Raw genomic sequence first — 17,363 nt, forward strand, 5'->3', positions numbered from 1 at the left:
CTCTAGACAAAGAAGGAAATACTACAGATGAGCAAATAAGTAGATCTAACTGAGGGGATGGGAGGGGGAGGGAAATTCTCTAATGCACATGATGTACATTAACAAACATATCAATGTCAATCACTGAGCCAAACATGAGAAAGAGGGAGGGGGAGGAAATGGGGTAGGAACTGGGTAAGGGCTAATTGGGTGATGTATGCATGTATGCCTCCACCATCTTGTACCCCATTAAGATGTATGACAAAATGCACCATTAAAAAATCTTTAAAAAGAAAATAAAGCAAAAACAAAAAGACAATATAGGAATGGGCAGCATATAGTTCTTAAGATTGAAACAGTCCTCAATAAAATTTACCTACTTCTTCATCTTCACAGAAGCCAGTTCATCCTAATCTGCTCCCAGGAGGGTGACAGAAGTTTCAGCCACCTGCACGATTAGTTTCAACCCATCGATTGCTGAAGAACATGGAGACTGTCTGTTTCAGATTGAGATTTTGCATGGCAGTGCTACTCTTTATCACTCAAGGGGTTCCAGATGCATCCATAGTTTTAATTTCAAAAGCTGTACTCAAATAACACAGACCTTACATGAAAAAATTTATAGATGCAAGAAATAGTGGATGGAGAAAAGATGCAGCAATCAATTTTTTTGCTAGATGTTCTTATCTTAATGATTCCACATTTATATTTATCTCAAGAATGAGACAATGAGATTTATAAGTCTAGAATATTACTAATATAAACTTGATTTTGCTTAGTATATTGTCCTTTCCCCCTGCAAGAGGAAGTCCTTATTATAGTTATTAGGTCAGATTCTTCAATATCATCAGTGAATTCTAGCCATTAGTTTTCTCATGGCTTCTTTAACCTCTTTGTTCCTGAGACTGTAGATGAGGGGGTTCAACATGGGGATCACCACTGTGTAGAACACAGACACCACCTTGTTCTGGTCTGTAGAGTAGCTGGACTTGGGCATCACATAAATGAACGTGATGGTCCCATAGAACAGGGTGACTGCAGTGAGGTGGGAGGTGCAGGTGGAGAAGGCCTTGTGGCGCCCCTCGGTGGAGCGCATCTTCAGGATTGAGAAAAGAATGTAGATATAAGAGAGAGCAATGATAAACACTGTGATCACAATGATGGAGCCAGAAGAGATTGCTGGAATTATCTCAGATGTAAAATCATGAGAACAAGAAAGCTTCAGAAGTGGTGAATAGTCACAGAAAAAGTGATTGACTTTATTTGGTCCACAGAAGGACAGGCTTAATAAACAGCCAGTAAATGTCCATGCATTCACACAGCCACCCAGGTAGGAAGCCCCCACTAAGAGAATACAAACTCCGGGGGACATGTGGGTGGAGTAGAGCAGCGGGAAGCAGATGGCCACGTAGCGATCATAGGCCATGGCAGCCAGCAGGAAGCACTCGGCTGTCCCAAACGTCACGACAGAACAGAGCTGGGCTACACAGCCAGCCACAGGGATCCTTGTTCTCTTCCTAAGGAAACCCATGAGCATCACAGGTGTGACTGATGAGGAGTACCCGATGTCCACAAAGGCCAAGTGGCAGAGGAAAAGGTACATGGGGGTGTGGAGCTGAGGGCTGCTTCTGATTAACATAATTATGCTTACATTGCCCATTAAGGTAATAGCATAGATTCCCAGAAACACAACAAGTAAAATGGCACAAACTACAGCATTGTCTGTTAATCCCAAAATAATAAACTCTGTCACAGTTGTGTAGTTTCCGGTCTCCATTTCTTTGGGAATGGGGCCTGTGAAAGAAAACCAAGCAGATGTTAGAATGGAATAAAATAGTATTCTTTGCATACTTAATTTTACAATAGCCATGTAATATAAATTCCATAAACATAGATGCTCATTTGAAAATTTGTAGGGAAATACTTTCAAGTAATGCCTCATGTAAAACTTGATAAGATTAACCAGGTGTGTTGGCACACATTTGTAACCCCAGTTCTTGGGAGGCTGAGACAGAAGATCACAAGCTTCAGGATAGCCTCAGCTATCCTCACTACGAGAGTGGTGAGGCTCTCATCAATCTCACGAGACCCGGCTTCAAAATAAAAATAAAATTCAGACGGGATGTAACTCCATCTGGACAGGTAGAATGCCCCTGGGTTCGATCCTCAATTAAAAAAAAAAACTTAAGAGTTTTAACAAAACTTGATAAGATTAATGTTCACTGATGCATGGGCAGGCATTCTCAGAAAAACTTAAAAAGATGCTCACATCATGGGTGCATCTATAAGGAATAAAGTGTTCTATAAAGAATAAAGATGAACCAAAATAGGAAAACAACTTATTTTCTTTAAAAAAAAAATCAGCTCGAGCAGACTGAACTCTCTTTTCTCTCCCTTCTCTCTCTTCTCTCTCTCTCTCTCTCTCTCTCTCTCTCTCTCTCTCTCTCTCTCTCTCCCTCTCCTTCTCCCTCTCCCTCTTCCTCTCTCCTCTCTCTCTCCCTCTCCCTCTCTCTCTCTCTCTCTCTCTCTCTCTCTCACACACACACACACACACACACACACACACACACACACACACATACACACACACAGGCACTGTCAATCATGTTTCAGCTACCATGTTGTCACTTACTATTTAATTATTAACATAGATTCTTAATAATGTTATATGTGAATTAGCTGATTGATAGTATGTCTTTTTATGAACACTGCACATTTATTTATATGTCTGAACTCTCTAAGTGCTACCTTCCTTATAGTCATATAGGTCAGAACTTTACTAAGATTCAAAGCTAAATTAAAAATTTTGATAGCCGAGGGCGTAGCAGCGGCGCCATATTGCCACCGGTGGCAGCAGCACTGAATTCACCGAATCCAGTACAGCTACATCTGCGTACTCAAGAACAGTGAGTCAAATTGCGGGCCACAGCGGAGAAATCCCAGTACTGTACTCACTGGGGCTTGACCCAGTGGGAGAGGGGCGGTGGCAGTGATATCACACCATAGGAGAACGTGCAACCTGGCACCCCCCACAGTCTAAAGCAGCCTCTATCGACTCTCTGGGTCAGAAACTCTGTGATACAACCCAGTAAAGGAGTAGTGGGGTCTGAGATACTACTGACTCGAGTTCCACAGCACCTTAAGTGAAGTCATAGTGACCCAAGGGAAGAACCCAGAGAAGGCACAAACTTCCGAAATCATGGGAAAGAGGAATAATACTGGAGCAATGAATGCTCACAACCCCACAACATCAGAACCCGATAAAACAGAAAATCAGAGATTTCTAGAAGATCAAATCAGGAAAATAACTGTAGAAATAGTAGAGGTGCTTCGAAAAGAACTCAGAGAGAGCCAAAAAGAGATAAAGGATGCAATTAATGAAGTAAAGGCCTCAATTCAAAGCACAAACAACCGGTTAGAACATATGGAGAACAGAATCTCGCTCTTAGAAGATGATCATTCCAAAAATGAACGCATAGTTTCTAATCTAGAAAAAAATATCCGACAGCAGGAATCTGATATTGAAGAAATATGGGCCCATTTTAAGAGAGCTAATCTAAGAATAATTGGAATAGAGGAGGGAAAAGAAAGTGAAACCAAAGGGATCAACAATCTCTTCAAGGAAGTAATAGCAGAAAATTTTCCAGACATAGAGCAAGAGGTCGATACACAGGTCCAGGAAACGTATAGAACTCCCTTTAGACAGGATCGGAGAAGAGGATCCCCACGCCACATAATTGTCAGAATGACCAATGTGGAAGCCAAGCAGAGAATCTTAAAGGCAACAAAAACAAAGGGCCAAGTGACATTCAGAGGCAAACCAATTAGAATCACTACAGACTTCCCAAACCAAGTTATGAGAGCCAGAAGGGCTTGGAGTAACATATTCCCAATTTTGAAAGAAAACAACTTCCAGCCAAAAATTTCCTACCCAGCAAAACTTTCTATCAAATTAGATGGAGAAATAAGAAGCTTCCATGACAAACAGAAACTGAAGGAATTTTTGTCTTCAAAACCAGCACTAGAGAAAATACTCAAAGAGATTAACTACAAAGAAGAAATAGGTAACACACATCAGAACTAGAGAAACATGACTTTCCACCCAACAGACAACTAATATTGATTATCTGTGGAGATTCATTATTTATGTTAGTCTGTTACCTATCTCTAAATTGTATTGTTTGCCTTTATTGTTGTTAATTTTTAGATTTTCTAGTTGGAATATTAATATACCTTCAGATATAGCATTTGGAAATATTTTATCCCATTCTATTAGTAACTGTTAACTCTGTTTACATTGTCTTTGGATATACAATATGATTTTTATTTTTTAGGGAGTTTGTATACTCTTCTGTTGCCTGTGCCATTGAAATCATAACCAAGAAATCACTGCCAATTTCAATGTTGTGAGGTTTTATGACCCAGATTTTCTCCTAAAAGTTTATAGTCTTAAGATTTATATTTAGGTCTTTTATCTATTTTCAGTTAATACTTGTATATGGGATTAGGTAAGGGTCCAATTTTATTCTTTTCCATGTAATTATTATTTTTCAACAATATTTAGTTAAAAGATTATTATTCCCACCACCAAATGTTCGTGGAAACCTTGTCAAAAATAACTTGACAATATAGGGAAGAATTTAGCTCTAGGCTTTTATTTAACTCCAATGGTTTATATATCTGCCTTTAGAATAGTACTACACTGTTTCAATTATTGTAGCTTTATATGGTTTGAAATCAGAAAATATACATCTTCTAGCTTTGTTCTTTTTCAAGATTGTTGTGGGTACCTAGAGTCCATATTCCATATTAGGATAGATTTTTTTTCTGAAAAATAAATATATAAATATATGATAGTTTCACCTAAAAAATAGAAAAAATAGATTCTCTGGTAAGAAAGAAAGCAAAAAGAAATATTGAAATGTTATCTTTAAGTCATCAAAAGCTTGGTATCAGACAAATGAAACTGTTATGTGAGATTATCATTTTTAATTTTTGATAAATTGCTATAATACTAGATGTCAACCACTAAGCCAAGCATGGGAGGGAGGGATAGGGAGAGAATGGGGTGGGGATCGGGTGGGGGCTGACTGGGCAATGTGTGCATGTATGTCTACAAAAGTATGTATCCCACTATGATGTATGAATACAGTGCACCAATTAAAAATTTAAAAAAATGAGCTTAAAAAATAAATAAATAAAAAATAGACTATTTTATAGTTTGTGGAGAAGATAAAAGGGCATTTAATTGGTTTTTGGCAGGGAGATTGAAAAGAATAGGATGGATATAAGAGAGTATAGAGGTAAAATCTAAAAGACTGGCACTTGATTTGATATAAGCAGCAAAAAAGCATTAAAATGATTTCTTTTAAAAAAAATTTAAAAAATATATATGTATAATACATAAAGCCAGAGTCAATATGAGTGTCATTTTTGCATGGAAGCAACATGATGGACAAAAATTCCATGATCTTTGGAGCCATACAAGCCTGGGATCAGGTCCTAGCATTGTCACTGACAAGCTATGGAATCTTAGAAAATTTATGTAAACTATTGGATAGCCATCATTATTTGATTAAAAATACCTTGCATAATTCTTGTTTTGAATAAGATGATTAATTAAGAATACCAAGTACTGATCATATAAACAAGTGGATATGTAACCTAATCAATATTTTACAATAACCAACCCTTTACTTTTAATATAAAGGTGAGAAACAAACATTTCTGTATCCGTAAAAAAGGAACACTATTACCTGTAGATGTATGTACCTCAAAAATAAAAACAAGTGCTGAAGAATTATCAATGGAAAGCAAGGCCCTATTTATGAGAAATGGGATCTTTTGGGATATAGCCCCTTGTGTACATTACTCATTTGTGAAAATCCCACTGAAAACTTATCAGGGCAATGAAACTTAGAGATACACATAATCAAATAAGTCCATGTTGTCTGATAACATCTATATAATTATTACATGCATTAGATTTATTTAGTTGCAAACTTTTAATGAATTGCTAAAACAATTCTTAACTCTATTGGTAATCACACACAGCCATAAAGAAAAACAAATCATACCATTTGCAGAAAATGAATAGAACAAGAATATTATACTAAGTATAGCCAGTCTTAAAAAACAAGTAAATGGCAGGGCCTGGTGGCCCACACTTGTAATCTCAGTACTCAGGAAGCTAGCTGATAAAGGAGGATTGCAGGTTTAAAGCCAGCCTTGGCAACATAGCAAGGCTCTCAGCAACCTGGAGAAACCCTGTTTCCAAGTAAAGAAATAAAATCGGGCAGTCAGGCTGGTGGGGGGGATAGCTTGGAGGTAGAAAGTCTCTGGGTTCAATCCTCAGTGAGAAAAATAATAGTGAATGTATGTTTTCTCTTAAATGTGGAAGCTGAAAAGATATTTAGAAATAAGGGCAACATCAGTTAGATGAGCAGAGACTCCAGGGAAGTAACTAAGGGGAACTGGGGAAGAGAGGCAGGGCACTAGGGGATGAAGTCATAAAGAAAGCAATAAACTGGGCGTGGTAGCACACACTTGTAATCCCAGTACTTGGGAGGCAGAGACAGGAGGCCTGCAGGTTCACAGCTAGCCTCAACTACTTAATGAAGCCTTCTGCAACTTATTGAGACCCTGTTTCAAAATAAAGAATAAAAAAATAGGGCTGCAAGTGTAGCTTGGAGGTAGAATTGTCAGAGATTCCTCTCCGGGACTTTGGAGAGAGAGAGAGAGAGAGAGACCTGAATTAACGACTCGGACAACTGCCTCTTGTGCAACTGACAATTTTATTCTCTAAAACTAAGTGTTTTTTTTATCCCCTTCTCCAGTTAAGTCAATTCTCAAATCCGCATGGTTAAGAGTAAACACCAAAATACAATGGGGGGTATTAGGTAGAGGGTAAGTCATAAGCAAGACAAAAGGACCTCCTGAGACATTTTAGGACTCCTGATTAAGATCAGCCCCCTGTTCTCACTGGTTGGCCTTGGAGGGCAAATTCTGGAGAGGACAGGAGTCACACCCAAAGTGTTTGGAGGATCCAACCTTTCATAGAATCTCCTTTAACTCTTTTAGAACCTTTCGTTCCTCAGGCTTCGTCCATGTCCTCCATCATAGAATGCCCTGGGTTCCATCCCCAGTACCACAAAAACACACAAACATAAGAAAGCAATAGTTCAAATAATACTGTGACTGTATAGAAAATTATCAATTCCAATCTCAAAGATATTTCTGAGTCTTCTGTTCCATTGGTCCGTATGTTTGTTTCTGGACCAATATCATACTGTTTTTATTACTATCACTTTGTAGTATAATTTGAAGTCAGGTATTGTGATACCTCCTGCATGGTTCTTGTTTTTGATAATTTCTTTGGCTATTCTGGGTCTTTTGTTTTTTCCATCTGAGTTTAAGAACTGATTAGATCTGTGGAAAATGACTATGATATTTTGATAAGGATTGTGATGAATGTGTGGATCGCTTTTGGCAGCATGGTCATTTTGATTACATTAATTCTGCCTAACCAAGAACAGGGGAGTTCTTTCCATCTTCTAAAATATTCTTCAATTTCTTTCTTTAGTGATTTATAATTTTCATTATAGAGGTCTTTCATCTCCTTATTTAAATATATTTCTAAGGCTGGGCATGGTGGCGCATGCTTGTAATCCCAGCATTTGGGAGGCTGAGACCGGAGGATCGCGGTTTGCCGACAGCCTCAGCTACTTAGTGAGGCCCTCTGCAACTCATTGAAACCCGATTTCAAAATAAAGAATAAAAAAAATAGGGCAGGGGGTGTATCTTGGAGGTCAAATACCCCTGGGTTCCATCCCCAAACCTGCAAAAAAAAAAAAAAAAAAAGTATTTTATCCTTTTTGAGGTTATTGTGGATGGAATTGTTTTCTGTATTTCTTTTTTAGTGTATGTTGGCATAAAAATTCTAATAATTTTCATAAGTTGATTTTATATCCTGCTACTTTACTGAAACTTTAGCACCTCTATATGTTGAGATTTTTGGATCTTCTAAAAATGATCATGTCATCCACAAACAAAGATAGTTTCAGTTCTTCTTTTTCTGTTTGTATTGCTTTGATTCCTTCCTCCTGTCTTATGGCTGAGGCTAGAGTTTCAAATACTGTGTTGAGTAGGAGTTGCTTCAGTGGGCATCCTTGTCTTGTTCCCAATCTTAAGGGAAATTCTGTCAGATTTTTCCCACTTATAATGATGCTTACTTTGGATTTATTGTATATAGCCTTTATGATATAGAGGTAGTTTCCTAGTTTCCTCAGAATCTTCATCATTAAAGGGTGTTGCATTTTGTCAGATGTTTCTCTTTTTATTTTTTTGCATCTATTAAGGTAATCATGTGATTTTTTTTTTTTTTTTGATGGTACTGGGGATAAAATCCAGGGGCTTTCTATCTCGGGGCTATACTCCCAGACCTAATATATATATATTTTTTTTCTTTTTTTTAAATTTGGAAACAAGGTCTCACTAAGTTGCTGAGAGCCTCACTAAGTAGCTGAGGCTGGCTTCAAACCTGCACAATCCTCCTGTCTCAGCCTCCCAAGTACTGGGATTACAAGCATGTGCCACCACGCCCAGCTATCATGTTATTTTTGTTCTTAACTCTATTAATGTGGTGAATTACATTTATTTATTTGCATATGTTGAACCAATCTTGCATCCCTGGGATGAAACCTACTTGGTCATGTGGTCATGACGAACTGTTTTCTTTATTTTAATTAAACTATTTATTTTAAGATAATTGAAAGTTCACATGCAATTGTATTAAATAATTCTGACAGAGGTTCTATATTCCTTTTACCCAGTTTCCTCAAATATTTCCAAACTATAATATAATGACACAACCTGCACATTGACAGTGATGCAATCAATATATGAAATATTTATATTGACCCAGGCTTGCTCATGTTACACTTTTATAGCATAGTGATTTCCCTTCCATCCTCATCCTGTCCTTAACTTCTAGAAATATCTAATGTGTTCATTTCTATAATTTCATTTCAAGAATTTTATCATTATATATAATCTTTCTATATCTCTAGCAATTTTCTTTGCTCTAAAGTCTACAGTGACAAATATTAATACAGCAACTCCTGCTTTTCTTTGGTCAATATTTACATGCAATGGAGTCCTCTTCTTTACTAACTTTCAACCTTTTATCTATATTTGTACATTTGAAGTCAGTTTCTTGTAACTAGCATGGAGCTAAGTCATATATGCTAACTCACTCTATTGGTGAACTCAGATGAAAATGAGAAATGAGTATTTGGAAACATGAATATGTTGTAAAGGGCATAATGCCTTGCTGAATTGTGTACTATGTGAAAATTAGAATTTATAAGCAATAAAAATGTTAAAATGGAGAAGATTTTCAAACAAAGTATGGAAGGTGAAAATTTGTCTCTTCTTATTGGTTATAGTAAAATGTGAAGGAACAGAAATAATTTAAGGAAGCCAGGTCTGGTGTCTCATGCTTATAATCCCAGCATTTGGGAGGCTGAGACAGAAGGATTAAGGTTTGTGGGCAGCCTCAGCTATTTAGTGAGGCCCTCTACAACTCAGTGAGACCCTGTTTCAAAATAAAGAATAAAAAAATAGGGCTGAGGGTGGGGCTTAGAGGTAGAATGCCCCTGGGTTCCATCCCTAATACTGCAAAAAAAAAAAAAAAGAAAAGAAAAAAGAAAAAAAGAAATAATTTAAGAAAGAACTGTTAAAGAAAAGGGAACCAGGTCATAATGATTTGAAAAACTGCCTATTTATTTATTTATTTATTTATTTTGGTGGTACTGGGGTTCCTGGAAGCCCTTCTACCTCCCGGCTACACTCCAGACCTATTTTTTAAAATATATTTTGTATTTAGAAAGAGGATCTCTTAAGCCAGCACGGCTGGCTTCCAACCTGTGCAATCCTCCTGTCTCCACCTCCCAAGCGTGAGGATTACAAGCGTGTGCCACCACGCCCGGCTTGCCAACCTATTCAAATAACAAAATATATTAGAATTCTGAAGTTCACTGTTAGGAAAGCATGCTAAAGAGAAAAAGCCAAGGGTATGCCAGACACTTTACTAGTGCTGAAGGTATTGGATTTGTAAGTCACAAATCCTCTCAACTACTTAAGCATAAATCATGAGTGGAGATGATTTATCACTTCTTGGATAATCACCAAGAAGGATTTGCAGAGGGCCCTTTTGTCAAATGGTGAGAGTACACAGGATTTCAGGTTGGAGGCCAGCCTCAGCAACCTAGCAAAGACCTATTTGAAAATAAAAAATAAAAAGTGGTGGAGATGAAGCTCGGAGGAAGACTGACCCTTGGTTCAATCCACAGCAGCAAAAAAAGCAATGGAATTTTGGTTCTAGGGTCCTGAGAGTGGGAAAAATGGGACGTTTTAAGTCCATGAACATAAAATTTTAGTTTATCAATATGAATAAATTCAGCCAGGCATGGTGGTGCACACTTGCAATCCCAGCATTCAGGAGGCTGAGACAAGAGGATCGCAGGACAAGGACAGCCTCTTCTACTTAGTGAGGCCCTGTGCAACTCAGTGTGCTCCTGTTTCAAAATAAAGAATGAAAAATAAAGCTGGGGGTTTTGCTCGGAGGTAGAATGCCCCTGGGTTCACACACACACACACACACACACACACACACACACACACAAAAGAATAAATTCTAGAGATCTGATGTATAGTACTGTACCTATAAACAACAATACTTGGTTATACACTTAAAATTGGTTGAAGGTAGATGTCATGTTAAGTGGTCTTGCACAATAAAATAAAATTTTAGAAAAGGTCATTAACTCATGCATCCATTCATTTGGTGCTGCTATGTGTATGGCAGTCTGCTATGTTCTAAGAATTAAGGGCTGAACCAGGCAGATGAGATTCTTCCCTTATGGTGGTTGTAAAAAAAAAAAAAAAAAAAAAAAAACTAGGCAAAAAGATAGTTGAGTAAAGACAGATACAATCAAATTTTTTTCCTTTTCTTTTTAAGATGTGAAGGCTCATGCATGCTAGGCAAGTGCTCTGCACCTACACCCTTGGCCATTAAGAGATGTGAAAGTTCATATTATTATTTGGCCAGAGCACAATAACTTAAAAAATGTTTAAGCTTGTTGTGATGACACATACTTGTAATCCAAGTACTTGGGAGGCTGAGACAGGAGGATCACAGGTTCGAAGCCAGCCTCAACTTGGTGAGACTCTGTTTCCATATAAAATAGATCTGGGGATGTAGCCAGACCTATTTACTGGGTTCCATCCCCTGTAACATAAAAAAATTAATGATTTAACATTAATATAACAAACACCTTAGTCATTTTGATCTAAAAATCAACTTAAATTATAGAATAATGTTGTAATGTCTTTTTTCAAGTCATCTAATTAAAAAACAAATGAGACCCCTGGGTATTTAGGAAATATTTTTTTCATGCCTCCTATATTTCTAGCACTAGACTCTTAAATATGGATACAAAAATACTCATTGACCCACTGGGCATGTTGGCGCACACTTGTAATCCCCACGCTTGGGAGGCGGAGACAGGAGGATCGCGCAGGTTCGAAGCCAGCTCGCTGGCTTAAGAGACCCTGTTTCCAAATAAAAATATATATTAAAAAATGGGTCTGGGTTTGTAGCCCAGAGGTAGAAGGGTTTCCAGGAACCCTAGTACCCCAGTACCACCAAAAAAAAAAAAAATACTCATTGACACTAGACCTTCATATCAGGGTAAGAGAAAGATCCGCAGTTATATTGAGTACTAGTAAAGTGGTTTGAACAAAATATTCGAGGGAATAGGAATGAAAGGAATTTAATTCTCTAAGATGTAATCTGGGACCTTCTTATGGAATAATTGGCCACCTGTTTGTACCACTCATCCGCCACAGTTATGCTTTCTAACAAACTCAATAAACTGTCCATTTATTAATTTTTTAAGAGCCAAGCTATTTGAATTACTAGATCCCCTGGTGTGGATCATCAGGTCTAGCCTCTTTTGAAAGAGGGATGGCCAATGGACTCTCCAACCCAGAATAAAAGGAGCCTGACTTGCAGGAATGTTCCAGTTGAGGAACACCGTAAGAGTTCACTGTGGCCAGGACAACCTGAAAGTCAGTGCAGTTGCTGTGATGGCAGAGTCACAAGAAATGTTAGTACATGTGGGCTTCATTTTATATTATAAAACATACATGATAGTGGACCAGGGTGGGCAATAGGGAAAAAGAGTGTGTGTGTGTATGTGTGTGTGTGTGTGTGTGTGTTGTCTACTAGCAACAAGTATAGTATATATTTATGTCTAGAAAAAAATCTCTAAGATGTATAAAATGCAGTTTTTTAAAGTTTATGTCACTTTCATTGAAAATAAGGTTTAAATTCTATTTAATATATGTTTGTAAACTAAACTACTCTGGAAACCCCAAATTATCTTCAAACAGAGGTCATATAAAACTCTGGGTCACTACAAATAGCTGTATTTCAGTAGTGCCACAAACTGTTGCAGGCATCTTAGTCATTTTGATCTAAAAATCAACTTAAATTGTAGAATAATGTTGTAATATCTTTTTTTCCAAGTCATCTAATTTAAAAGTAAATGAGACCCCTGGGTATTTAGGAATTATTTTGTTCATCCATGTTTACATAATGATGCACACATTTTAGTTGTCTGTCCCAACAGATAAGAACATGTAACATCTCTCCCCCAATGTATTGTTAGTAATTTCCCAAAACAAGCAAAGTAATTAACTTGTAACTTCAAGTGAAATAAGTAATTTGGGCCCATATCCCACATGACCAAAACCACACTTAAATATGGCTTTATTCAACAGTATGATTCCTGGGATCCTAGCCTCAGTGTTGCAGTAATGCGACGCTAGTTTATATTTCTTATTTTTAATAATACAGAAACATTTGATTCTCCTATATGTTCTTGAAGTAACTAATTATTTCAAGGAAACTGTTAGAAATTGAGAGACTATTTTGTTATTCCTTTACTTTGTAAATAGTGTTTGGTGTTTTTATCCACATCTTATAAATTAACACAGAAATCATAAAAGGCATGTATTTTTTTAATCTAAAGTCAAAACATTCTTGGGACTTGCCTATGGCTCCACACAGTGTGAAAGTCAGAGCTAGAATATGAAGCCAGGTCTGTGGGGCTCCAAAGTCTGTGGGATTTCTCTCTATCACTTTGTCTTCTCTTCTCTGCTAGCAACCATATACAATCTTAAAATCATTGGGATTAGTATATCTAATTTATTTTTCTCTATCTCTTGTACTGGGATTTATTGAGCTATAGCCCCAGCCCTTTTTTATTATTATTTATTTTGAAACAGGGCCTTGCTAACTTGCTGAGGCTGGTCACAGGGCTGTGATCTTTCTGTCTCAGTTTCCCAAGTCCTGGGATTACAGGCATGCACCACCATACCCAGGGCCTATTTTCTTTAAAAACATAAAATTCATTTCTGGTTTTTGTCTGAATGAAAAAGAAAGAACCTGAGAATCTTATGCATAATGCTAGTATTATTCAGACCAGAGCATACCAGCATCACCATTCACATGCAACTCTGACTGAATACAATTTGATAGAAAGTTTGGCTACATGAGTGGTTGCTTACGTGTGTATTTTTAAAAATTATTATTCAAATGGGGCACCTTGAGAAAAATGTAAATCGCTATTAATATGCTGATCTTTAGAGTAATGGAAAAGGATAAATATAACTAACATCCTTGTTCATGTGTTGTATTTTGAACAAAGGGATTTTTATTCTGAAATGCTAATGAATCTTCCTTTCAACCTAATTTTATAGCTTTTCTAGCTGGTTGTTCCCACCCTGACCTCCCTAATCTCTCACCCTGTGGCAAATGCCCTTACATCTTATTTCCATATGACTGCTTATTAGAACTGGTCAAACTAAAACTTATCTAATGCAAGTTCTCGAGTATTTCTGTTTATTTATTAGATATTAGTTCATAATAATACCTGGACTTTTCTTATTGCTTCATATAATCCCATAAGCATGAGAAGGTATGGTGTAGGAGGTAAACCCTGGGAAATTTTGTAAAATACCTAATATATAAAGAGAGACCGTATTTACTACACAGAGGACACTGGGGCAAAGGCACACTTGGGATGCGAATGGAAAATCCAAGAACTGGCCTTCCTATGAACACTTATTTGTAGTTTATGTTACTGTAACTAATGTTGTTGTATATATCTAGTCATGCATTTCCTGTATGCATGGCGATTAGACTTGCTCTAGAGCGCACAAGATGGAATAACATAGCTGAGTCCTAAAGTGACCAAATCTTCAACTTTAATATTTCATGGAATTTGAAGAGAAATTTTATTTGCACAAAGTGTTGTATAAGTAAGGCAAAGTTTACCGGTTTAAAATTTTAATTATAAAGTTATGTTTAGGTATATACATTAATTGTGGGATCATTTCAGGCAATTTAATCTCTTTTTGGTTCTGGTTTTATAGGTACCAATAAATGAACAGATGGAGATTGAAAATGATACAGCAGTGACAGAGTTCATTATTTTGGGATTAACAGACAATCGCATGCTATGTGCCATCCTCTTTGTGATTTTTCTAGCAGTTTATATAGTGACTGTAGTGGGAAATATCAGCATAATCCTCTTAATCCGAAGCAGCCCGCAGCTCCACACCCCAATGTACCTCTTCCTCAGCCATTTGGCCTTTGTGGATATTGGGTATTCTACATCAGTCACGCCAATCATGCTCATCAGTTTCTTAAGAGAAAAAACAACCATCCCTCTCACTGGCTGCATAGTCCAGCTTGCCTCTGATGTCACCTTTGGAACCACAGAGTGCTTCCTGCTGGCCACCATGGCCTATGATCGCTACGTGGCCATCTGCTCTCCCCTGCTCTACTCCACCCAGATGTCCCCCATGGTCTGCTTCCTCCTCCTGGGGGCATCCTACCTGGGTGGATGCATGAATGCATCCTCATTTACAGGCTGTTTGGTGAACCTGTCCTTCTGTGGCCCAAATGAAATTAACCATTTTTTCTGTGATCTGTTCCCACTCCTGAAGCTTTCTTGTGGCCATGTTTATATTGCTGAGATATCTCCTGCCATCTCTTCCGCATCCGTCCTGATAAGCACATTGTTTACCATAATTGTGTCCTATGTATACATCCTCCACTCCATCATGAAGATGCGCTCCACCGAGGGTAGGAACAAAGCCTTCTCCACCTGCACTTCCCACCTCACTGCAGTCACTTTGTTTTATGGGACAGTTTTATTTGTGTACGTGATGCCCAAGTCCAGCTACTCAGCTGACCAGGTCAAAGTGGCCTCTGTGATCTACACGGTGGTGATCCCCATGTTGAACCCCCTCATCTACAGTCTGAGGAACAAGGAGGTGAAAGAGGCCATGAGAAAACTGATGGCAAAAACACATTGGTTTTCTTGAATTAAACCTGATATAAATCTGTAAATAACAAAATCAATGTTTTGGGGGACATCTGTGCTTAATAATTTAATGGCATTTCCTATTAATTTAATCACTTTTATGGTGCACAGCTCCTATCAATACAGAAAGCCAATGTTTATCTCCATTTATAAAATTAATTGTGTCATTTTCATGAACATCTGCTGGATCCAAATGAAATATGAATGTTACAAGGTAAGAATATTTCAGAAAGTAGTTTCTAAGAAAATCCTTCCTATTAGCCTGGCTTGGTGGTGCATGCTTCTAAGCCCAGCATTGAGGATGCTGAGACTGGAGGATCCCAGTTCACGGACAGCCTCAACTACTTAGTGAGGCCCTCTTCAACTTAGTAAGACCCTGTTTCAAAATAAAAGAATAAAAAAATGGGGTAGGGGGTGTAGCTTGGAGGTCAAATGCCCCTGGGTTCCATCCCCAAACCTCCCCCCACCAAAAAAAATCCTTTCTATTTACCAAAGTCCTATTTAAATAGAAGCATATTTCAAGAATCAAATTTTCTTAAATTTCATCTTCTAAAGGAACATCTGGATAAGACATCCCAGTAGATGTATAATAAGTGGTAGTGTTAACAAGTCATGCAATTCAGGTCACTTGTTTTAAAGGTCCTGCCCTACCAAGGACAACAGATATTTAACTTTTAGAAACAGTGATGTTAGTGTCTCAGAAAAGAAAAAATCCTACTTAATCCAGAGCAAAAATCATAATTCTGCTCTTTGGCCATTATGAGATTGCATCCAAATTAAAAAAAAAACAAATAAATCTCAGCTGAGACTTATTATCATCCAAAGTCTTCTTAGATAAGTACAAGAATAGAATTTTGGAGGCAGACATTCCTGACATTCCTTTGAGATTGGATAGTGGGACAGTGAACAGTTCTTTGAATGGTAACTAGTAGAAAAATACAGTCTGGGCATAGTATATATTTGCCATGCACTTGTATAACTTTTATGGGGTGTCCATCATCATCGCTTCTCCTTCTCCCTCTTCCCTTTGCAAAGGTGCTCATGATCCAGCCTGGTCATGTCAATTGCCTCTAAATTGATTATTTGCCTGCTGTACTTCTGCAATTATTTATGCTATAGATGTATATATGTGTGTAATGGGAATTGAACTCAGAGGAATTCTACCTCTGAGCGACACCCTATTTTATTTTTTTATTCTGAAACATGTTCTCATTAAGTTACTGAGGGCCTTGCTAAGTTGCTGAGTCTAGCTTTGAATCTTCAATCCTCCTGCCTGAGCGAGCCTCTCAACTACTTGAATTACATGTACTATCATATCCTTTTAGTTCATATATTTTTATGTAGCATAGCAATACTGTTGGGCAAATCCTGAGACAGTATGGAGAGACCATTTTTTAAGGTGACCTCCCATCTCCTGTGGCATTCACAAGCCATATCAAGGAAATCTCTTCTTCTTCTGGACACCACTATATAATTTATTGGTGCTATTTTCCCATTTATACCTCTTTATTTGTATCACTGCAGACCTAAAATTCCACCCGTACAATAAAAGTGTAGCTAAAATCAGACATAGCCCTTGGCAAAGAGAAGACACTCAAAGGTGTGGCTTGGTCTGAGAAAGCGTCCTCTTGGCATGGAGGCGGGAACCCGCATTCTGCTGGGTGGAGTTTTCCGTTGGCTCTGTTGTGTCTCCTTCATCTTGCCCTCCACATGTGGCTCTTCAGCAGGGTTCATCCTCAACCCATTGCATTTCTCCTCATATCCCATAGTCCCTTTGGATGACTTCAGCTCCTTCATGAGTTCAGCTTCCACCTCTGTGATGATGATTCTCCATCTTTTAATACTGTCTCTCCTGGAAGAGAGAAGATGAGCTTCATTGGTCTTTTCCCCAGGACTCTCAGCTCAGTGTGCCTTCAGTTTATCAGC

At 37.8% G+C, this 17,363-nt stretch overlaps 2 protein-coding genes across 3 annotated transcripts in view; one reads left to right on the plus strand and one right to left on the minus strand.

The window, feature by feature from the left end:
* LOC308261983 (olfactory receptor 5P4) overlaps positions 1–15,438 on the plus strand; it is a gene marked incomplete at both ends in the record, with an annotated part of 97,639 nt that extends 82,201 nt beyond the window's left edge. Inside the window, one exon of one of the 2 annotated variants that reach the window (XM_080694219.1) lies at positions 15,388–15,438. In XM_080694219.1, the coding sequence (XP_080550345.1) occupies positions 15,388–15,438 (51 nt within the window). Of the gene's footprint in view, positions 1–14,499 lie in introns of those variants that run through there. The other variant, XM_080694218.1, reaches the window with a different exon arrangement.
* Positions 827–1,756, minus strand: LOC308262006 (olfactory receptor 5P80; the record flags this gene model as incomplete). Its single annotated transcript, XM_080694258.1, has 1 exon — positions 827–1,756. The coding sequence occupies one exon, from the start codon at positions 1,754–1,756 to the stop codon at positions 827–829; it is 930 nt and encodes a 309-aa protein (XP_080550384.1).
* Positions 15,439–17,363: the final 1,925 nt, after the last annotated feature.

This window comes from Muscardinus avellanarius (assembly GCF_963383645.1).
Source record: "Muscardinus avellanarius genome assembly, chromosome: 1".
NCBI classification, from domain to species: Eukaryota; Metazoa; Chordata; class Mammalia; order Rodentia; family Gliridae; genus Muscardinus; species Muscardinus avellanarius.